At 47.4% G+C, this 24,208-nt stretch overlaps 1 protein-coding gene and 1 long non-coding RNA gene across 5 annotated transcripts in view; one reads left to right on the forward strand and one right to left on the reverse strand.

Annotated features, from left to right (window-relative positions):
* Positions 1–574: 574 nt before the first annotated feature.
* tmem161a (transmembrane protein 161A) lies at positions 575–4,858 on the reverse strand. Its single transcript, XM_057038886.1, has 11 exons — positions 4,722–4,858; positions 4,189–4,292; positions 4,031–4,114; positions 3,812–3,903; positions 3,584–3,740; positions 3,250–3,465; positions 3,023–3,166; positions 2,841–2,954; positions 2,572–2,746; positions 2,395–2,491; positions 575–1,885 (listed from the first exon to the last, which is right to left on the reverse strand). Exons 1-11 carry the CDS (start codon positions 4,722–4,724, stop codon positions 1,581–1,583), a joined length of 1,491 nt encoding a protein of 496 aa, XP_056894866.1. The 5' UTR covers positions 4,725–4,858; the 3' UTR covers positions 575–1,580.
* Positions 4,859–8,058: 3,200 nt separating this feature from the next.
* LOC130528480 (uncharacterized) overlaps positions 8,059–24,208 on the forward strand; it is a 32,034-nt gene continuing 15,884 nt past the window's right edge. The window contains exons 1-2 of one of the 4 annotated variants that reach the window (XR_008951309.1): positions 8,059–8,184; positions 19,238–19,368. This is a non-coding gene — a long non-coding RNA (uncharacterized LOC130528480). Of the gene's footprint in view, positions 8,185–11,323; positions 11,582–13,819; positions 14,700–19,237; positions 19,369–24,208 lie in introns of those variants that run through there. The other 3 variants (XR_008951310.1, XR_008951311.1, XR_008951312.1) reach the window with 3 other exon arrangements.

The raw sequence follows: 24,208 nt of genomic DNA on the forward strand, positions 1-24,208 counted from the left end.
GTGAGGATGTAGTCGTCACCGCTGACACCTTTCATATCAATACACCTGCCGGCTGATCTGATTAATTGATCGGGTGAAATATCTGGTGGTAAAATGAGCTGCCGTTACACATCTTCACCCAAACACAAGTACTGTACTCTTTTTAAAAAGTAAGCCCCCCCCCCAAAAAAAAATGCTTTGATTCTTTTATTGCATATAACACGAATCAAACACAAATAATTTCAACGGTTTAAGGTTCATTTTTTAAAAAGAAAATCCTGCCAAACATATTTAACACTCGGTTCTTTGCCTTTTACAATATTGCGGCTTTAAGATCGTTTCACTTAAAAAAATAACTTAAGAAACTTATAACAATAACCTTAAACTAAGCTGAACTTCAGACTTTAAAATAATCGCCATGAAAGGGCAGCGGGTTCGTAGCAATTATCAGCAAATTGAGAATGATTTTCTCAGCAGGCTGGAAGCCAGAGGTCACGACCCTGAGCGCCGGCGAGACGTCCCTTTGTCATGCGTGTGAGAAAAACATTTCATGTATGATGTCGTCTGACTGGAGAGGGAGGAATGGAGTGAGCAATGACAGGGAAAATGACTTTTTAATGGATTCACACAAGCAAAAATAGTCCGACTGAAACTAAAACACTTCACACCGTGCGTGGGGGGGGGAAGAGGAGAAGATTCAATTCTAATCTCAACGCCATGTTTCTGAAATACAAGGATAACAGTTAAAATAATAAATAAACTCTACTGATGCCGCAGCAAAAACACTGATTAAGACGCCACAAGGAAGAAAATCCCAAACAGTCTAAAGCAGAGTTTGGATCAGATTCTGTTCGGAACGAAGACGGACGATCAGGGAGGGAAGAGGAGTAAAATTCCCTGAGCTCTCAGGCACTTCGGAAGTGTAAAGTCCAAAAACAAACAAACAAACAAAAAACTTCACAGAGAAAATAAAAAAACAACAAATTAGCACGCTTGAATCGGTTCTTTAAACGGGGGAAAACGATCCCCCGTAAAAACAAAAATCACATAAAAATATGCAGAAATAAAACACTAAAAGTTCACCGGGACTATCAAATAACTTACATGCAGCTTTTATTAGGTCCTGAAGGTGATCCGGGGGTGGATCAGAGCGTTGCATGATGGGAAAGCTGGGCATGTCCCACTGTAAAAGACTGGTGCATCTACAGGTCACATCATTTCTTGATCTATGAGTAATGAAAAATAGCTTAAATATCCGTTTTAGCGAAGCAGTATTTAGAAGGTTGCTAAATGTGGGCCAACAGGAGACGGTGGACCGAGGCGGAAATGACAGAAATATTCTGAACTGTCCTTCTGCAGCTCTGTCGGTCGGCCCAGTCCTGAATAAAACTGATCCAGGTGCAGTTTGGGGGGAGATTAACAGGGCCGGGCTGAAGTCAGCTGACGTTGGAGAGCCTTGTCATCCAGGTTCTGGTTCTTTCAGTACATTTGGCCCCAGCTTCCAGCTGGTTTCGATCCCCCTCTCACTCTCAACCAACCCAGAACCGGGGTGTGTTCTGTGTTGATAAGAACCCCCCCCATCAACTGCCTGTCCAGCTGGGTTAGTTCTGCATGAGGTACTGGTGGAAGTAGATGCCGAACAGGGAGCTGATGACCTGGCAGGCGGCCACCCACCACGTGAGGAAGGCGAAGAGACCTCGGAAGAAGATGGGAGTGAGGACGGAGCGCAGAGCGGCGAAGGCCTCCGACAGGTGGGCGACAGTGGCCTGGATGTCCTCCTCCATGTCCTCCGTGCCGTCTTCATCGTCGTCCAGGCCGCCGTGGGGCACGGGAGCTGCGGTGGGCATCACCAGGGCTGGGGTCACGCCGGGGGTCTCGTCCACGCTGCCTCCCCAGGAGAAATTGCCTACAAAGTCAGTCAGTTAATTCTTACTGAAGGAAACCACTGAGGCCAAGTCCAGACTTGCGTACTTTAAGTTAAGAGTCGGTTCTGATTGAAAAGTACAGCGCTGCTTCGTGCTTAATTTAACTCTTCTACGCGACTTCCACTGTGTTACAAACAAGATTGTCTCCCAGAGCCTGGAGCAAACTCCCTTTTAACAGGGGGAAACCTCGAGCAGGACCAGGCTCAAGTGTGCAGACTCACCTGCTGACCGAGCAGAGGAGGACAGATAAGACAGGAGGAGGAGACACATTCACTACATATGCAGTGTCCTCCGAGAGGAAATGCTTCTGATCAGTTCCTCAATAGATACTTTAAATCATCTATTGCAGCTAATTTCCCTAATGGACACCCCCTAAAGGGATCAGTAAAGTACTCTGATTCTGATTTTTTTTTACCTGAGAGCTCATTAAAAGTTAAAAAAAAATCAAGTTCACAGGTGAACAAGAAACGCGTTCCAGCGCGTTACTTACCCAGCGCCTTGAGGGCCAGCGTGGAGAACAGGATGAGAAAAACAGGAACCAAATACTGGAGAGTGACCACAGTCAGGTAGCAGAAGATACGAGTCACCTGGAAAACAGGTTATTTTCCCTCGGTCACGCAAACAGGAAGCTTTTGAGAGGATTTGGAAAACAGGATTTTAGACCGACCTTTCTTTGAATGTCGATTGCGGCGATGCGTCCGGCTTCTCTCTTCATTTGCTCCACCCACTTCTGAGCCAAGTCGAGGTAGGCCTGCAGGTGGTAGCGGGTCAGCGCCAGCCGCAGCGCGCACGAAGCCACGATGACCCACAGGCGCACGCTGTCGAAGGCGTCGCTGGAAACTCTGCGTGAGGGAGGGAGATCCATCTTAAAGACTCCAAACATTCCCACGTTTCGGCTCATGGCTGCGTGAGGCTGGAGCGCCTCGCTGCACTCACAGGGTGACGGAGGTCTTTCCCATTGGAGCGTTGGCCAGGAAGTCCCTCGCCATGGGTTTGACCCACAGAATCAGCACCAGAACCGGAGACAGAAAACTTAGGTGCAGCAGAAACCTGCAAGAGAGGTCGGGTGAATGTAAAACTCAGCGCTGGACTCTCCAATTCGATGCTGCGCTCTTTACTGGACGAGTGGCCGGTCCGAGTTCATCTTCACGGCATCTAGGTGGGTCTGAGCCAATCGCAGGCCGGGGAAGGCCAGGAGGGACCCCACGTAGGCGCAGGCGGCAGCCAGACCGAGCTTCACCGTCAGTTTGGTTACTGGGATTCTGGAACAGGTCGCGCAGTAAATCTGTTTTTTAATTAAATCTTAATCCTGCTGCAGATTAAGGAAAACAAACGAGACACTCACGACCAGTCAGCATAGCCCTGCTGCTTAGCAAAGACCTCCAGATTATCAAAGAGGCTGGAAAAGCCCGACTCCAGCCCGAACTCCAGGTAGTCCTCTCGGACCACCAGCACCAGCATGGCCACGAGCAGACACAGGAACCCAAAGGCAAGGCACACCGAGCGCTCGCCGCCCTCTTCAGAACGAAAGTAGTGGCTCATCAGCGTGTGAAGGGTCTTTCTGAGCGTCACCGGTTGAGGAAACGCTTCAGATTTTAGCACGTCGGTGGAATCAGATGGATCTCATCGCAGATCGCCCTGTTCGCTCCCCAGCACGCCACTTTCCCGTTGAAGGATACAGGCCAAAGAGGATGGTCAACACGCACCACATGGCTCCAATATTGACCTCTTTACTGGCATCTACGACGCTGTAATAACACTCGGTGAACAGGAACACACCCGTGGCGTAGACGGCAAAATCCACCAGCCACTGGTACTCCAGGAAAAAACGCAGGACTGGAAGCAGAAGCAGGAAAAAGGTTATCTGGGATGCACAGCGCTCTCTAGGGGCACGTAAGGAGTTTTACCAAGAGCATCAAGGGCGTTGACTGGAGCTTTTTCCAGATGAAGATCGATGTCCTTGGGCACAGTGAGAGGCTTGACCTCCCCATTCTGCCTCCTGTAAATAACAAACACATAACAGGCTCCTTGAAGTCAACGCTGATTCACGTTGCATCTTTAACCTGCTACCCAGCATTATTTTAAGGCGCCATCTGCGTTGGTGGACACCCTCCTCCACCTCTCACCTGTCTCGTCTGTTGGGTTTGGGAACCTGCTTCCCCGCCAGAGCACACAGCTCCCCTTCTGATGGGTGCTTGAATCGGAACAAACTGGGACGAATCAGACACGCATGTGAGTACAGTGCGCGTCGGTCCAGCACCCTGACGTGCACCTTTGCACATACCTGCCGTTGCAGAGGAGCCAGCGAGCAAACGAGCAGTGCGGGGCCATCCGCTGCATGATGCTGGCGGCCAGCAGGCTGACCACCAGCTGGATCCCCATCAGTGCCTGTGCGTGACAATGCAGGAGATGTCTGTCAATGTATTGATAAGACAGAGCAGCAGTGTGTCCACAGCCGTGACTGGATCATTTTATACTGAATGCACGAACAAGACCATCCAAAACTTTCAAGAGGAGGCAAAAGTGAGTTCAAAACTCGCAGTCTGCGGATCAAGGTAATAGATAAGGAAAAGGCTTCCAGACGGTATCTAGAGGACGCGTTGAAAGGCGCTGCAAAATGAATGAAAGTTAGCAAATGGCCATCGTTCTAAATTTAGCCAAACTTCTCCACCTGTCAGGGTTGCAGCAAGCACTAGCTCGCTTGCTAGTTAGCGTTAGCTCTCTGTTCTTGTAGAGAATAGGAGATAAAAGGCATATTTAACAGCGCCGTCCAAACTATGGCGATTACACATCAGTCCCGTGCTTTGGTTTAGTTACCATTTTTCCAGCGGAAAGATGAAGTTATAGGCAGCGTGCGGGTGTTTCTTCACATGTAGGAAAGTCTTGACAGCTGAAACAACCCTCGAACATGTGAAGCTGCTCAGTATCCCGGATGTAGTGGTGCCTTCACGTGCCAGCAGAAAGCGTTGGAAATTCGACCGTCAGCGTTCGCTTCAGCACGACCACCACACCGCCGCTTCACATCGCATTTGGGAAAAAAATATACAAATAAGGTGCAGAAAAATAGTATATAATACACATAATTTCGCTTTTAATATTGTGATGCTGTGTTTAAAGTGTTCCTGGTATTGTTTTCCTTTTTCTGTAGGTTAACATGTAGTCCAATGTTGACAGTTTTCTGAAATAGACTTTGACTTCATGTACTTATTATTGCTGAAATTGAAATATGGAGGAATTGCAGAGAGTTTTGCTGCATTAATGTCTATGTCCCGGAGGCCTAGACAAGGGGGCTTTACCCCTGCACTCCCAACACTTACAAAACTAAAATATTCACCATAAAATACGTCATAAACTTTCATTTCAATGTTCTTCTCTTATCCATAAGCTTTTACAGATTGCATGCTGCTGTCAGACACACTACATTATTAGCAGGGTTGTGACGCTTATTATTACTGTCATGCAGAGATTTCAATCTTAAATATCATCCTTCATTCAGTTTTACTTTATTAAGTCATTTTACAACATATTTGTCTTACGTTATATTCCACTGGATAGTTTATTCTGGCTTTGCTCATCTGCCTGTCAAACATTATTTATGCTAAAGTATGTCAGCATTGGAAATAAATGGCCACTATCTTCTATCATTTTTATCATAATCTAGCAGTGGGGGAAGACAAAAGTTGTAACAGCTGTAAAGTGAAGCATAAAATGTCCATAGATTTAATTTCCTGCCACTCTCCCAGCCCTCATCTCTAATTAATATGCCAAAGTGCATCTATCTTAGTTCCTGGTTCTCCCTCAATACCCCTGATCACCTCTGAGAGATGCTGTTAATGATAATCTCCATGTTTCATGCTTCCAACACCGTCTATCTTAACATTCGATTGCACAGCAACAAACATTATGCAAATGGTGAATCTTCCAATCCCAGATGTTCTCCCTGCTTTGGCATTAAAACACAACAGGGACGAGCAGAGCGGACGGGGACGCCAGCATTATTTCTCATTATTTGTGGATGAGAGCGGCGATATCTGTGGACAGAGTTGAGTTTGTGGCTGTGTTGTGCTCTCCGAGGCTCAGATGATTGTAAAGAATGAGACGTTTAAGGAAACTATGATCTAGACTGCAGCTGTGGATGAATTGATGCTTTCTCGGGATGCAAATGAGAGAAACCATTAAACCCACCACACGAGGGGCCGCTGGTCTGTCCCTGCATCATAATGTCAGCTCATCCCCTGTAAATCACAACCCTGCTGTAACCAGCACAGAATCTGACAAAAAAAAACCCGCAACGCCGCATTCAAATCTGTGTTTAGCATTTGTGTTCTGGTGGTTTGGGTGTTGTTGGCTCCAGTTTCAGGCTCCCTCCTGCCAAACGGCAGCAGGCCTGAGATGCGTCTGATCCTGCGCCTGGTGAATCTGAGCACGAGAGCGTGACATTTGAACCAGAGCCGCCGATTCCCTCAGACGGAGCTTTGTGCAGCGGAGCGGCGTCTCTGGTGGGATGAGCGCCACCAGGCAGGCATCCGTGCACAGACGTCGCATCAAACGAGTCTCAGGATTCGGTTTTAAGCTGTGAGCGGTTGTTTATGAGCTTCATGGATGCACCTCTGCACCCCCAGGCAAGCTTCTTCTTTTTTCTCTCTCTTTTTCTTTTTTTTTTTTGCTCCTCTAAAGATGGAAAAATGACATGTCAGCCTAGATTGATCTATTGTACAGAGAAAGTGTGTATGTGCGACTGTGAGAAGAAAAGTCCATCTGGATGAGAAAGGCCCACATCCATAATCACCATCTCTGACACAAATGCTAATCCCTCAGCCATGTTAGCCATCTGTGGCTGAAGTGGCGAGGCAGAAATTACTGGGGGAAAAATGGACACAAATAAAATGCTAATTCGCCACGGGCTACAAGTGGCTCCCCTCGCTCTGACAGGGGGGGCCTCTTGGTTCCCACACCACTTCCCCGTGCGTCCCTCCCAGGGCGCTGCTGGGATGTCGGAGGGGGTCCTTTTCTCAGCACGCAGCGGGGACGCGGCCCTCCCATTGGTTTGTCTTTGTCTGCACGGCATTCATCTTCTGATCTGAATATATGCAAATGGCGCAGTGGTCCAGTCAAAGGGAGAGCTCCCACCATCAGCATCCACCATCACTGTGGTCCACACCCCTCCTCCTCCTCCTCCTCCTCCTCCCCGCCGGCCTCTGTTCGCGTTTGCCCGCTCTTTTCCTTTCTGTGCCTGTGGAATCTGGGCCGATGTCTGTGGGAACCAGCTCTGCTTTGTCACAGAGATTTAGGGAGAAATGAGACTGTTAATTACCAGACACACAGCTACAATAGCACATGGAAGAGAGTAAAGGTGGCCCATTCTTCTTCTGTGGTTCCTGTTTAACCCAAATATCATGCTCTCTACCGAATGTGGTGCCGGATCAGAGCAATGCATGAGGCATGTATGTGTCCAATCACCTCTGCCGGCAGGGGAATGAAACAATGCAGCCGGTGCGGCGTGCGCGTCATCACGCACAATAGCAGGACAACCGGCCTCATACAGCATCTGCATAATGCCTGAGTGCATCTGGGCGCAGATAGAGGCAATTACCCGGTTCTGATTCTGCTGTCAAAGCCCTTGGCTTGGTTGGTCCTCACAGATTTTGGGGATTTGGGCGACACAAATCGTTGCGCACTTGAGCTGTAATTACGCACGACGCGGCCTCCCGGTTCAGCGTTTGGAGGCACCGAGGAGCCGGTGGGCGGCGCGCACAGGCAGGCGAAGCACCGAAACACCTGTCGCGTAAACAGGTTGACTTTGGCGGAGTTTAATCGATCACACGCTTCAAGAAAATAGAACATTTATAAGGCCTGTTGCACGTTGCCTTGTTTGGGAACTCAGAGTTTAGAAATCAACGCTGCTTCAGTGGTTTTGCTTTATTTATTTTTTTGACGCATTCCAAAAAGCTCCACGTTGTCAGGTTCATCGCAATACCCCCCACCCCCACCTCCCACCTGCATTAACCCGTTTTAATCTGCATTAACCCGTTTTGAATGACAATCGCACGCACCGTCTCCGTGCTTGAACTTGACCGACGGACTTGTGGGAAAAGAGGTGCGACTTTGGCCCTTTGCTCCTCTCCTTTATGGAGGGGAGGCTGCAGAGACTGATGTCAGAGCTCATTAGCATAAACTTCAGCCTGCTCCCAATTAAACCAGCAAAGCAGCCAGAGCAGCGGTCTATTTCCACATGTCCAGGAATGAACCAGCATCTCTCCGAGCACCAAGCTGCCAAAATGTGAGTATAGCTGAGCTTGTTTTCTGTGTTCTCCGCTGCTCCCCTATTGTTATATTTTAATGAAACTAATCTATTCACATGTCACGTGAGCCATCTATAAATTGTACCACTATTGCAGCTTTCTTACGTGTTTCTGCAGTTTGCACAGACCCAAACTGTGCCTCTACTTTTTTATTCATATCAGTCTGCACACTAACTGCAGGTTATGTTGGGGCCTTCTTTAGTTTAACCAGTTGTGGGCATTTTAGCTGTCAAACAGGCAAACTGGAAATAAATCTGGTTTGTTTTACTGCTGAGTCGGCGTAATCCAGCAGGCTGGGGCTTCAGATTCTCACCTGGCTGCTTCCTTACATTTGAATCTTGAATCACAGACGATAAAATGGAAGCCGTTGCTGCTGTGTGTAGCTGTTTTATGTGGTGTAACGTTGTATTTTTAGGATAAAACTGACAGCATTTGTTCATCTTGCACTGCGATCTGCTGGCACCAGGACACCGAAGAGGTGAAAGAGGAGATAACTGGTGATTTTCAATGAAATTCATCCAAAAATCCATTTCGATTTCAAATGGTCAAATTCCTGGTGATGGTCTGGGGGGGAGCAATAAGTGAGAGCAAGGTGCTGTTATCAGGGGCTGATGAGGAGTATTTAACACTCCTCGGTGTTCTTGCTTGACCTCTGACATGGCCGTGTCCCGGTGTGGGTCACAGCTCTTTGAAGAGCGGCCATTACAATTCCCAGAAGTGTCCTCTCCAATTGGTCAGTTATTGATAATTGAACCCAGCAGGACTCCGAGAGATCAGAACAGAACTCACATGCAAATGGGACTGAAATGAAGGACTTTATTTCCAAAATGGAAATTGTTGAGAAAATAGATTATAAAGCCACAATATCCTCTAAAATATGAATTCAATAAGTATCATATTGATTGATAACAATTATTACAGTTATTATTATTAGTAGGATTAGAAGTAATACTATTACTAGTAGTGTTTAAAAAAATCTTTTCTAGACATTCAGAAAAATTCAAAGATTTTGACCAAAATTAAAATGTATCAAAAACAGTTCAGTCTAACTAAATGAATTTGGTAAATACATATTTAGGTCAATTATATCTTTCTTATATTTGGTGTAATTTTATACAAATTAGTCTATTTTACTATACGTGATATTTATTGTCCTTTATAGAACATAACCATTCCCACTGAGTGACGAATTCATGCTTAATGTGAAGGATCGTTCTTTTATCGCCTTTCTTCTTTATATTCTGCAGTTTTTACTTAGAAAAAAAGGAAAATCACCGTTTTTACATTTGTTAGATGTGTCACAAGAGCACGGCAATACCATTTTTGAAGAAGTTTTAAATCCAGAATAATCAGTTAAATATCATAATCACCATTTTGTGTTTTTTGGCTTTCATAATTTCAAAAATATTTGTCATGATTAATATTTTCTTTACGGTGAAACGCGGAACGAACCACAGAACACGTTTATTCGTTTTTAAACATCTAATAATGCGCAGTGCGGCTCTTAATCGTGTTATTAAGAAAGGTCTCTTAATAACACGTTGATGATTATGACGGTTTTCTTGCGACACCGTATTGATCACGATATAAGGTGTCTGTTTTAATGGCCCTCGTTACTGGTTGGGTTGTAATTTTCAAAATCTAGTAGTAATTTTTTGGCGATTTTTTTATTAAATTAAATCAGAATAATCTATGAATTACAATCCAAATTACAAAGCCTCTTATTTACTTATTGAATTACTGCAATAATAAAGAATCCGATTAGTCCCGATTGAGGCCGTTCATAGGCCTGCGTGCTGTACTGAGGTTACACCGATAGGTGTCGCTATTTAGCCACATTAACTTAATCCTCTTGAAATGTTTGATTAGGCCTCGTTCTTGATTTTTGCAGCAATGCAATGTTTCCCCAAATACCATAAAACACTTAATTTGTAAAAATGTGAATACATTTTAATCATTACATATTTTTATGCCCGATTAGGGACGTGTTACAACACCGTTACCTTTTAAATATTAGCACATATTTGCAAAGCAAATCATAAAAAGAGCCAAACCACTTATTTGGGCGTGTCAGCAAGTAAGATGACATTTGAATCCCATCGGTGATGGAAGAAGTAATGACACTTAATAAGAAAAATAGCGAAGTTGTGTTTTATCCCACTGGAACTAAATAAATCCCAAGTGTTCCTGGGACGAGTCCGTCGTGATCTCACCCAATACGTATTTGGACTCGGCCAACCTGAACCCTGACGTCATCGCGTCATAAAAAAGTAGAATTATGACAAAGTTATTTTTTATCAAAAACGTCTGCTTGGATCCGCCTGTTTCTGCTGGCTTTTATGATTATTATGTAGTGTTGTTGTTTGTTTCTGTTTTTTAAATATCGAATTTGATCAATTTTACCACGTCGGCCTGGCTCAGCCTTGTCCGGTGCTCCCGCGCCCCTTTAAGCGCAGGGAGGAAGGGGGCGCCGAGGCACGTAAGGCAACGTGACTGGTGGGATCTCTCGGGGACGCGTCGGCGTCTCTCGACGCTGCCGATGCTGCGGGCAACAGCCTCACGCACCCCGGCGGACAGGAGCCGGAGCCCCGTGCGCGCTCACCGTCCAGAACCTCCCGGTGCCATCGGGACGCCGCCGCGCCGCTGACCCTGCGGGGACAGAAGGCGGGAGATGGAAAGCATCCTCTCTGGCGCGTGACCGCTAAGCAGCATGGGGCTGTCATGTGATTGAACGTCACGTGGCGCCGGGCGACATCATTTGGATGCGTTTTCGCCTCAAAATGAGGAAAGACAGTTTTGGCTGTGCCGACTGGGCGCCCCCGTGGTGGTGAGAGGGGTCTTTCTCCACCGATGTGCAGCCACGGAGGAGGGACCGCGGGGGGGCGAGGTCCTTAGAAACATCCATGTATGAAAACATGTGATGGAGGGCACACAAGTATGGACACTGCTCCATAATGGGCGGTAGGCTCAGAGGTGCCGAATATACATTTGAGTTTCGCTACACGTCTACGCGCCATAGTGTGTGCGCGTCCGTGGGTGTGTGGACGAGGGGAGGAGGAGGAGGAGGAGAGGGAGGGGGTCGGGAGGGAGGGAGGGAGGGATGGAGGAGAGAAGCCACGGCGCAGCAGCTCGGCGCACACATGTCATCCGAGGCTGGCTGAGGAGATGCTGGGATGATACCGGAGTCGGATGCTGAGTGCCGGCCGCGGTGCCGCCTCGGCCTCGGCGGGTTTCTGGCCGCCGGAGCGAAAGTTAACCGCGACAGTCTGGCGCGTTCACGGCCGCAGGCTCCTGCTGTCCCGGACTCCGTTTAGGAAAGACCCGAGTTAGAATAACGCATGGACCAGAACTGGATATATTCAAAGTCGAAGGTCTGTAAGTACGATTTTATCCACCCATCTTATCTCTTCATGCGGTCGCGAGTATAATGGCTTTTGCATTTTATTTAAGGATTTATAATAATTGAATTCTCCAAAAATAATAAGAGGAAGAACAGAAATTATAGTAATAATAAAGGTGGTGAATCCGAAGTGCTGAGTGGTCTGAGCCTCGCTGATGGAGGGGCTGAGTGGCCCCTGAGCTCCGTTTTTTAAGCAAATAGTTGTGTGATTGTTAGCAGAGCCTGGGAAAATGTCCCTTCGGCCGCAGGGTGGAGGGACTTGACGCCAGAGCCTCTTGTTGAGAAGACTTGTGTGCGCCCAGACAGCATTATGATGCTAATGAGCACCAGCACGTTGTTGAACTTGATGTTGACTTTTTTTCTTTCTTTCCGAAAAGGAGTTTTTTCCTCTTTTCTTTTTTAAGTTAGTTGTTGGGGGGGGGTGGGGGGGGGTGCTCAGTCTGGTATTTATTCATCAGGCCGCTGCAGCTTGTAGTTTTCCTAAAATTGTGATTCACGTTGACTTGGTCATTTGTTGTGTGGGATTAAATGTTTGGAGTTTCCTTTCTTTTTAATGCAGCAGTGACAAAATTGCTGAAATCTAGATTTAAAAACCCACATACAAAGGTGGTCTTTTTTCAGAATAAAATGTTTTATGATTTTCAATCATTTTTGTTAAAACGCATTTATTGAAATTATTAAACAATTATAGCACAATATATGTGATCGCATTAAAAGGATCAAGTTAAATCTAAAATGTAATTATTTTGAATAGTTTCTTTCTTTCTTTCTTTCTTTCTTTCTTTCTTCTTTCTTTCTTTCTTTCTTCTTTCTTTCTTTCTTTCTTTCTACAGTGCAACAGGTGCACAGGCCTACAGGCTACACTAACCTGAATTACTTGCTGTTCATCGCCATTCTTTATTATTTATGTCGTAAACTGTATTAAACTAATTTTAACACGACCAAATATCAGACTAACTCAAATAAAATATATGAAATATTATTAAATTGAAAAGATACTTATTAAAATCTTTTTTCCACGGAAAAAATATCCTAAAATGAGATAAAATTACAACTAAAAATATCGCGCCTAGTGCTTAAATTGTCGTCCAGGCTGAGAGATTTATTTCATTGTTTCAGTTGTAAATATTCTCTGTAGGTGCAACTACGCTATCATAATGGGGAACATTTTACAATGTTCCTGCGTGTCTGAACAGTGTGGTGAGAATTCAGCACCAAGGACAGAGACAGTCGGGTCACACCTGCAGCTCTGAGGCGTTTAAAGTCTGGTCACACGGGCGGAGATTAAAGAGACAATTAACATAACAACAATTATATACTCCAGTCTAAACAAGGCTTAGGCCATTTACATAACACGTGGGCCATAGCGTGTGTGTGTGTGTGTGCGTGTGTGTGTGTGTGTGTGTGTGTGTGTGAGAGAGAGAGAGAGAGAGAGAGAGAGAACGAGAGAAAGGGTGAGAGAGGAGACATTATTATCTTTAAATATGTGTGATGGAAAACTGAGCATGTCTAAATGCAACCCGAGCAGTACAGGAAGTGACGAAGTTCGAGGGGCGTATTCATATAGATTCACGTGAGGCTAATGAAAGATAGAGTACAGTAACACACACACACACACACACACACACACACACACACACACACAAATAATGAGAAGGAGATTTAAATCCTAACAAAGCATCAATCACAATCATACTTTAATAATTATCCTTTCGTAAAAGAAGATCAAATGCTGTGAAAATTTTTAAAATACATTTCTACAGCTGTATACAAACCGTATAACCTGTCTTAAATTTATAAAACTTTATAACTTTACTACCAGTTTCGTTTTATGGGACTCTGATCACTCAGAAGAAATGTATCTTTTTTAAAAATAGGCACATTTTAATGTCCCCAAATTTACTTTTCATTCCAGAATATTTTGCAGGAAATGCACAGTTTCAATTTATGTAAGGGGATTACTCACTCACACAAACACACACACACACACACACACACACACAACACACACACACACACACACACCACACACACACACACACACAGAAGCGGTTGGGTTTTGCCGTTTAAATTTTTTTATTTTGTCTTTTTTTATTTTGAATCTAGCTTTATGAGTTGATTTTACACGCACACACCCACACACACACGCGCGCGCGCACACACACACAGACACACACACCAAGCTTCCATTGGCCAAGGCTGCTGTATACAGTCCAAACGTACCGCGAATATTCGCTACTTTTCCATCTGATTCACATCATCCTGTAATCCGTTTACAGGCGCATATCTGAGCCCCGATTTCAGCCAATAAGGTCAACGCGTTTTTCTTTTGCGTTTGTCATCTGAATCACTGACTTGTCTCACGATGAAAGCATGTTTGTTTTACTTTGCGTAATGTCTGTCAGTGTTCCTTTATTGTCATTTAATTGCCAAATTGTCAAGGCTTCCGCTGAAGTGACGTTGGATGTTTGATTTGATTGCTAATTATGGGAATTCGCGAGGACGCGTGACAGAGTAACGACCAATGTGTCAGTCCAATGAGAAAGGCTCTTTAAGTTTTAGCATGTGGCAGCGCTCTCAAGCCTCACGGTGCATGCGCGTTCCCGCCTTTCAGTGCTTGGCTATTTATATTCTCCCTTCAGTTACGAGCGTCGTGCCTCATGCTGCTCACCCACGTGTGCGTCAGGCGCGATGGTGTGGACACCGCGCGTTCCCCTCTCAAGCGGTCTGACCCGGAGGCCTTTAGGCGGCCCTCCCACCTCCCGCGCCCCTCATCTGACACTCTTCCATCCCAGGTGCCTCTTCCTCACCACCCCTTCCTTCCATTCTCCACGTTCGCCTGTCGTTTGGACGCGGCGTCAGATCGGACGTCATCCCTCCTTCCCTGTGCGTCCAGTGTTGGCACTGCTGTGCGTGAAATAGGCTTTTACTCCCGCATGTATGCCGGCATCCCACACACTTACAAACAAGGAGCTGGAAGGTGGACCAGTGGACCTTAGGCTGTAGCAGAATATCGCTGATGGATTTTTTTTTTCGTCCCACATGCACGGACAGCACGTGCGTGGATACTGAGGTTCGAAATAGACCCACCTTGTGAGTACGCCGATTATTCTGACTCTATGTGATCTCTGTTTTCCATATACACCATCCTCACACACTCTAGATAGAGAAATCAGAGTAATCAGCCCAGTCTGCTTGTTTTTGCCCACGTTTCAAATGTGGCTCATCGTCGGGGAGTGAACGAGCTGTCTTACTCTGTGACGTTAATGGATTGTCAGCATGCCTGCCACCAACTAAGCAGCGAGGCTGAACTTTATCACGTTGCTGACATTTGCAGGTAGACGCCCTTGCGCTGTGCGCAATGTTGGGCTTCTGTTGTAGTTTGTCACGCTTGCGAACAACTCGTGGACCAATTCACCCAACTACACGCTGTGTGTTCCAAACTGGGTCGATGTGAGCTGGCATTTTCAGACAGCAATAATCTGCTTGCACGTGAGGGCCTGTTAGTGTTTTCCTTCGGGGGCACAGTGGAGGTCCAGACACTGGAGTCCGGCTTGCGTGAGATCACCCATATCTGTATTGAGGCCAGAGCCTTCCCGTCGGTCCGGGGATGATGGCAGGATGTGTCACCATCTTCTTGGTCGACGCGAATCCAGCAGAAACTACGTTAGCAGTTGAACGTGGTCGCTGATGTTTGGTGCTCATGGAGAGTTGTGCGTTTTGCTCTTTTGAGTCCCGAATCGTTCTGTCCAAGCAGATGTTTTAAGGGTAATAATGAAACAGGATATACGGTATCAATGTGTGCATGCGTGCAGTTATGTGACGAGGGGGAGAGAGAGGAGACGGAGAGAGAGGGAGAGAGAGAGAGAGGCGTGCGCAAACAGGCGGAATGCAATGGCTCCATGTGACCACAACACAAGCAGCTCCGGCGGCGGCAGCGGCGGCCCCTTTAAGAGACGTGGGTTAGTTTTTATCTTTGGTTATCTAGCTGTATGAGTTTATGTAATATCATAAAGCTAGAGAACCGAATGTATAAACTAATTCCGCAGCCGGCGGCTCAAGCGAGGCCCGGAACCGAGGAAGAGGAAGTGCGCGGTGCTGCTGGGAGGATGGACGCAGCCTGCGCGGAGGACCGGAATCCCGCGGCAACGTCCGCGCATCGCGCCCACAACAGCCACCTGGTTAACTGGGATGTGCGCGCCGCAGCAGAGGAGATCGCCTCCCCACTACCTTAAAAACGGATTAAAAGAGCCACGTTTTTTTCCACCGGGGATTTATGGAGTGACAGTAAGCAGCCGGACACGGGCTCCATTCACTGAGTGATGCTGAGGAGGAGGAGGAGGAGCAGGAGGAGGAAGATTCTGGTCTTTCTTTTAACGGAGCACATTTGCTGTCTTTTGTTTCTGGGACTGTCTGGTTTGTTTGTTCTCAGGTTATAGTTGGATACTGATAAGCAGGAGGTGAGATGATCACGGTTTGTAGCTGGAACGCATCTGATTGGATGGCTCCTTGGAGTCACGTGTTCCATCGGCGGTCCCCATGCTGTTGGCCTATCTGAAAAGAGCTTCAGCCGTCAACGACAATGACCTACCATAAAGCTCGGGTTTGTTAGAAAATGTGATTTTTATAATTATAATTAATGAGGGTTGAATGAGGGTTGATGCTCTTTTACACAACACCGCGGTGACTGATGGGTGTCAGGAGAAATAATCCCTGTCAGGTGGTGTCGGTGTGCAGCAGGTGAAGGAAAGAATCAGTGGAAAGAAAGAAAGTCTGCTGATAGAAGGACAATAGTTCACCTTAGATGTTTGGATTAAGCTTGATTGGTGCTTTATTAAAAACCAGCAGGTGTGAGGAGGAATAAAGTGATATTTCATCTGAAGGTAAAACAGGACAAATGCTTCTTTAAAGGTGTGTAAATTTAAGATGTAGCTGTCACGCTTTCATCTCTGAGGAGGATAAACCTGCAATTATCAGAATTAGTGAAAAAATAAATAGATAAAATGAATAACTGTTGCACATCAGCAGCACATTCCCCCTCAGATGGCAGATGTGCAGGAGCGTGTCTAGAGGCAGCAAGGTCCGCTGGGTCATCCAGAGCCCGGCCTGATTTCCACACCTGTTCATGCGCTCCCGGATGGACACGATTCCTTCTGCAGTCCAAAAAATCCGACGCGCTCCACTTCCACAACTGCCTGAGAGACAGAAAGCACTCTGATGTGTGCATTTATTAAGACTGTACAGTTCCGTGTTAGCGACTGAGGCTACTTGTTCGGGTGGGTGTGTGGGTGGGGGCTCTGCTGTGCACTGTGCAGCGTGTGTGTCTGTGTGTGTGTGTGTGTGTGCTGCTCTTAGCAGGCCCCGTTTACTGCGTCACACAGCAGTGCAGGTTTAAGATGAAGCAGCTAGCATGGAGACAACTCTGCCTCTTTTCCCGGCTACCTGAAGCTGCCGTACCCTCCGTGTGCAGCCGTCGTCGGGGCTCTCTGCTATTGTAATTATGATGACGATAACACTCGCAGCGTGGGCTGTGCGGTTACACTTGGGTGTTTAATAGAGCATGGCACAAATGAATGTTTTCATCAAAGAACCCCGCAGGAGCCTCAGGATACCCATATCTCAATTTTAATGTGACAGGAACCCGTAACCGCCCCGCCGAGGTGCTATTTTAATACAAAGAATTAAAAATGTAGATTTTTTTTTCAGCCATGCTGGTTTTCAGAGCTGCAGCAATATCTTTTTTATGGGCCTTTCAGGATTAATTGCACCATCCATCCAAAGCATCTCCAGTGTGATTCCGTTGGTATCAGACAATGGCGATTTCCGTCCACGTCCGCCTCCCAGTGGCGGCGCTGGCCTCACATCTTTTGCCCGGTCGCAGCAGAAATGAATGCCGGGCTGAGGGGCAATAAATGGAGGATATGAGGGGAGCCCTTTGAGATTGAAATGCAGTCTGAGAGGCAGGCGAGACGTCAGTTTTTCCCACATTAATATGTGTCTGTCTGGGCCCTCTTCACCATCAGGAGGAGGCCCTCAACACCAGATGGAGCCCAGTCTAGCCTGTGTCTCGCCAGCCAGCACCTGCCACGAGGCTGCCCCACACTTCCCATTGTCCTCTGCGCTGATTTATCTGCCACTTTAGGCCCCACACGCCCTTTCCTCTCCACCATTGCATCCACTCAGATTTATTCGACGCGCCAAAACCATTCAAAAGTAAATTTTTATAAAATTACACAAAAAAGAAGCGACGACCGGAGCAAACAGAGATGAGGGGAGGAGATAAGAGAGACGCGTGCAGCCCGTCATGTCTGCAGCTTCCCCCCGCTGAAGCACAGATATGTCAGCGAGCCCCCTCATCTGCACTGTCGATAACGCTGAATGTTTCTGCTCATCGCCTGATGGAAAGTGTCGCTCGTTGCTCCAAAGTGGTAGTTCTGTACACTCTGAGCCACTCTTTCATTGTTTATAGCCAGACAGTCGTCCTATAGATGTTATCTTGCCTGTGTCACACTTGGCCTCTTAATTGCGCAGCTCCGTGTGCCACATGGTTTCCCACAGCCCCCCCGCACACTTTTCTGCGAGTGTTTTCGTCTCTGTGCTATTTTCGAGTTGTTACCGCACGCCCAGCCCCTCATTTTCCAGCCGGACGCGGGGCAATACATGACACCAAAGCGCCGCTTATAGAATAGGTGTAAAGCAAAGAAAAGGCTGGGCTGTAATTTGTGTTACCTGATCACAGGACGGAGCTCCACATCCAACCGGGTGACCTGTCATTTTGCAAAAATGGCTTCTGCCGTTCTTCAGGTGGAAAATGACTGCTGCTTCCCAGAAAGCTGTTTTCTTTTGCTTAATAACAAGTGGGAACGCACGCATCACGTCGGGCGTCGATCAATGAAAAATGGCCCCTTTTTGATTTAACTATTGTTGTGTTTTATTATTTTCTCTATCACTATTATTACATTTTGATTCAGATATGAAACACTTTATGGTCCGCCGTCTATTTGATTCCATATCACCCGAATCCATATTCCTGCCTTATCAATTTTCTGTTATCATTTTTCCTTGAATTGCAATGGCCTGTATAAACCTTTTCTCTGAACTTATGAATTCAGGGTTTGGTAGCCTAGCAACCAGCTCTGACCCATGCAAGTGAAAGAGAGGAGGGAAAAAAAAATTGAAAGGCTGACATGCAGGCTTTAAACCCGCAAAGGACATCAGGTTTCAGCGGATGTAATCTTTTAGCATTTTGTGTAATTGCTTTTGATGTGTGTGTGTGTGTGTGTGTGTATACGTGTGTGTGTGTGTGTGTGTGTGTGTGTGTGCTGTGTGTGTGTGTGTCTGAGAGACTGCCATGCATCGATGGCAGCGGAAATGTGAGGAAGTTTAGTTTTCTTTTCCAAAAGTGGACTGACTTGATGAGCGCCTTATGATCAGGATCATTGATGATCTATTAACGATCCTCACACTGGATCATATTTAACTGCTATCCTGCTATTTTATCGTGTGCCCTGTTGTCGATGATGTAAGTTAAATATACAGACGGGTTGTTTGTTAACGAAGCTCCGGCCTGACAGGTCTGATGCTGCTGAAAGAGACTCCCCGCCTCAACTTCCTGCTTTGTGTTTCTACAGGAAGCTGCGGAGTTCAGCGCTGCCCTCTGAACCCGCAGGTCAGCAGCCACACACACACACACACACACACACACACATCATCCCGCGCTGAGGATCGATGGTTGCTGCAATTCATCGCTGCAAAGTCACAGGTGAGTCTATTTTCCTTCACCCCCCTTTCCGACTGCAGCACACCTGAACTTGAACTCGTAGACTGGGACTGGAGCACCGGTTTGTTTTTGGGTGTAAACCTCAGAAGCATTAAAGGGTCCGGATTTCATCCCGATTCAGCGCCTCCGGACTGCTCCTGTAATCTAAATCATGATGCTTTGATCCGTAGTCTAAGGAGTCAAGGACCCGGACTGGACTCACACATTCAGATACAAATAAGAGACTCTTGATGTGAGTAAAAATGCCACTGAGTGTGTCCAGGGTTGGTGCGTCCACTCCATTCGTCCTCTCGCTGAGACGGTGCTCGCCCGGCCCGTTTACGTGACCCCAAAGGTCAGATTTCTGGAGTCGGATTGTTCAAGAGATCATGTAAACAGCAGAATCTGATCTTTAAGGTTTGTGCGGATAACGGAAGTAATCTGATTGTGGTAAATCGGATTAACACACCAGGATTTCTCCCCAATAATCCATTCAGGGCTTTTTGTTCCTTTACATCTGCACATGTGAAAATGGAGGTGGTTAACAGGACGAGACCAGATCATCCTCTAAACCAGCATTTTCCCCTTCTGAAACGCTTGTGAACACATCAGATCCGACTATGACAGTTATGCTGGTGTAAACGGGCTCACTAATGCGCTCCTCATGAAATGGGAAATTCAAACAGCGGTGAGCAAAGGCGAGACCTTGATCAGGCGTATGGGCCCCTGCCTCTCAGGCAGAGCTGGACCGGTGTTCCTGTAACACCGCTGGAATACTAAAAAGAAAAATAAAATACATAGAGTGACTCCTCACTTTCCTCACAGCTTCTTTCCCAGAGTGGAGCGAACCCGCTAAAGATTACCTCCGCTCTCCTGACGCCCCGCCGTAGCGGGCCGTCGAGGCTCGGCTCGTGCATGTTCAACCACCTGCCGAGAACAAAGTAGGCGCCGCGGTGGAGGGGGCGCCCCCCCCCCCACCACCACCACCTCTGCCGCCGCCACCCTCCCCCACATCTGCGGACATTTGAAGTCCGTCACTGGGGAGAAACAGAAAAAGTGATTTCTTTTTTTTTTCTTCTTTTTTTAAAATCTAACTTTCCCTCCGGGGTTAGATGAGTGTTCTGTGACATTGGCCTACTTCTATATCAACCCCCCCCTCCCCTCCCCCCACCTCAGTGGTGAAAGAGTTGCGTTTAAGAATCAGACAAGGGAAGATCAGAGGAGATTTCACAGCCTGTGGCTATCCTCCTCCATAGCGTTCGACCACCTCTTAAACCTCCTTCGCTTTCGCTTCAACTCGATAAGAGCTGCCGGTCTACTTAGTCAATATCATATCCACAAACTAGATAAAATCGATGCAAACAAGCTTTGACTGGACACGGGCTTTAGAAGTGGAGGCATAGCTACGGGCTAAATCTGACGCGGAGACCCGTCAATCCAGAAGTGACACTCTCCGCACCCTCTCTTCATCCACAGCAGCAATTAGGTGCTAACAGGCGCGTGTCTGCCCCATGTTCATGTTACCCTCGATCATATATTCTGCACCTAACAGCTCCACACTGGCATGTATATGGAAAAATAGCATCACGGCGGGCTCATTTGCAGCGCGTCAGCCCTGCTCTGCCACCTTTCTCACACTTTCCCCGCATTAGACTCATGCCCCTCCACCCTCCCGCCTCTGCTCCCGACCATTCTCCCACCTCCGTTCCCCCCCGCCCGCCCCTGCTCGGGTTCATCCCGCCTTCACCTCTCCGCCACCTGAGCAGAAACCAATTCAGGCCTGCTGCTTCACACCGTCATGGCATGTTGGCCAAGGGAGATGGAGTGCGTTCGGGTTTCTCGGCTACAACCTTCCCCCTCCCTCCTTACTCGGACCTGCTCCCTCCCCTGCGTCGCCACCGCCGTTACTTCGCAGCATTTCCTCAGCTCGCCCGGTACAGCAGCGGGGTAGCTCGACAGCATGACAGGACTGCTCTGTGTGGAGTTATTTCGCACATTATGTGACCTTTTAGACTTCCAAAATTGCATAGGCATGTGAGTGTGTGTGTGTGTGTGAGAGAGAGAGAGAGAGAGAGAGAGAAAGAGACAGGGACAGAGACAGAGACAGAGACAGAGGGAGATTCCTCTCTGGGGTGCCTTTGCATGTTTTCATTCGTGCATCTGGAAGAATGATGCATCTGTTTACCAGTAGTAGTTTATGATTCATGGTCGAAGCCAATGCTCACAGACCACCTGCGGCTGGAAATCTACTTCTGAAAGTCAAATCTTTGCTGGATTTCTGTCCTTCTGTCCTTCTAAATGACTGAATATTGTTAATAGTCAATTTGAATGGGGCTTGGCAGGAGAGAATGGCGATGATTCTGTTTGCTAGCTTGAGTTAGCATACCGTATCTGGCCCTCATTAGCTTGATGCTTCTTCAAAAGCCTCTGGCACCTAAATGCCCTTTCAGGGGTGCCTGGAGAGGCTGCATTAATATTTGGTGCTGGTGGCGAAAGCGGGGCGGTGGGGTACAGCCGGGGTGACAAACAGAATGCAGGAGGGAGGGGGACGGGGGTCTGCTGAAAGGCAGCAGGCTGTGGAGTGAATGGGAGGGAGGGCTGGGGTGGGGCGTTGGGAGGGGAGGCAGATTGGGCGGCGGTGGTGGAGGTGGTGGTGATGTTGGGGGGCCTCCAATGGTTCAATGCAACGGTCGAGGCAGCTGTGAAAGGAGGTCTCCCCTTTTTCCCACGCCCGGTGCGACGCACAAGCCCTGCCTCAGCCTGCCAGGGCCAAGTCACTTTCCTAATATACACACAGGGCCTGTGGACTCGCACAATGCAAACACACAGCTCGTTTGGTTTATGTATGCACACAGCCAGACACACACTTGTGTGCACACAGCGAGTAGACGGTGTCTCAGACAGAGACAGAGGGTGGGGGGGGGGACTACAGTGGCAGTGATTTCTGTCATTTACGCGCCTTCTTTTCTGAGCTGGAAATTAACGAAGAGCAACAAAACTCCCCCAAGTTGGATGTTTTTATGAGCCGCAACACTGTAAAATTACGCAACGCTGGGGAAATGACTGACTTAAATCCACACTGCAAATCTTTAAGTCAAAAACCTTGTCATACTGTTTCAAATAACCAACAAGGCTCCCTGTAAACTCTTATTTCTCTCCTCTGCCCCCCCCATCATCGCATTCCCAACCCCCACCGCCGCCACCGCTCTGCTGCTTTTTTTCTCCCCTTATGTTTATGTGTCAGCCAGCATTTACAAACTATATTTAATATTCCATAGAGAGGGGTGTAAACTCTTTGTCCTGACAGACCCCCACCCGCCCCAGTGCCAGATGCCCTGCGCATTGTGCTGGGGGCAGACAGGCCGGCAGCCTCCTCCGTCTCCCTCTCGCTCCCTCTCTCTGTGCACCATGATGTCACCCTGCACGTCTGGCTGTCTGTCAAGGCCCTGACAGGAACTTCGGGGAAGGAGTTTGGGTTGGGGGAGGCGGCGGCGGGGGAGGCGGGGGTGTAAGAGGTGGCAGGAGGAGTTCAGGGTCGGGGAGGTTTGGTGGGAAGAAGGTGTCTGGCCAGAGAGGTCAGCAAGTGGACTTGAGCCTGAGAGAGGGTTTTTTTCTGAGTGTGTGTGTGTGTGTGTTGTGTGTGTGTGTGTGTGGGGGGGGGGGGTTAGGGTTAGGGTTAGGGTTAGGGTTGGGGGGGGGGGGGTCTCTAAGCAACTCTAAAGAGGGATGGAATTTTGATGAGTTGGTCTGTGTCCTCCATTAATTCACGAATGAGCTGCTGGAAACAGAAAGAGGGAAAAGTATGGTCAGTTCTGCATGGAGAGAGGAAAACCAGGCAGAAGAGCAGAATTCCCTTTTCTTTTCCACATTTATGAGGCCATTACAGCTGCTCGGGATCCCTTTTTCTTATTTTGTTTAGAATATCAGTGATTGTGCTCGGATTAACAGGTCTAGAACTATAACAATATGAGCAGCGTGATTAGAAATGAAGACCCTACTTTATAAATCCTTGTCTCTCCGAACCATGTGTGACCTTTGGATTAACTGTTCGAATTAAAACTAGCAACAGGGAATCCTTTGTTCCTCAGGTTCTGACATCAGCTCTCAGCTGTGTCGTCGCCAGCAGACGTTCAACATTCACGCAGAACAGCGCTAAGATTCTGGCGTGGCGCTGCGTTGAATTTAGTTGTCGCTGTTTTTCTTTTGTCCTGATCATCGGATGTCAGGCTCATAACTGAGGACTCACTTTACCATCTGATCCGACTGTTTTTATTTCTAAATGATTAAAAGTAAAGCTTTTTCAGACATGGTGAGAAACTTGGGTCAAACACTAAAACGCTGACACTCTTTGTCTCTCTCTGTCTTGACTTTATACTCTCTCTCTCTCTCTCTCTCTCTCTCTCTCTCTCTCTCTCTCTCTCTCCTCTGTGATACTGTTGGGAGACAATGGGAAAGACTCACTTAATTAGCTGGACGAGAAGATGCATTGTGGCAATTACCCGGCACAAAGGGAGAGGAACGTATGGCTGCTGTGTGTGTTTGCCAGATTGTTGTAGCCTGGAGTGTCGACAGGCCTTTATAGGAGGGAGTGAAGGCGGTAACAAAGGACGACAGGATGTAGTCTGCATGTAGGGCCGTTTGCAGCCCTTTTTACACAGAGGGACAGTAGCTGTTAAAGAAACCCTGGCTTGTACTGCTGCATTATGGGCCATCTTATTACAGTAACCATTACAGGGGAACCATTATTTTTTTAAATCCTTTATCTGTCTAAGCTGTGTGCATTTGAGAACTTTTGGATTTAAAGTAAATATTTAATCATTATTCACCCCCATTTGACCATTGG

Source organism: Takifugu flavidus, chromosome 7 (genome assembly GCF_003711565.1).
Source record: "Takifugu flavidus isolate HTHZ2018 chromosome 7, ASM371156v2, whole genome shotgun sequence".
Classification (NCBI taxonomy): domain Eukaryota; kingdom Metazoa; phylum Chordata; class Actinopteri; order Tetraodontiformes; family Tetraodontidae; genus Takifugu; species Takifugu flavidus.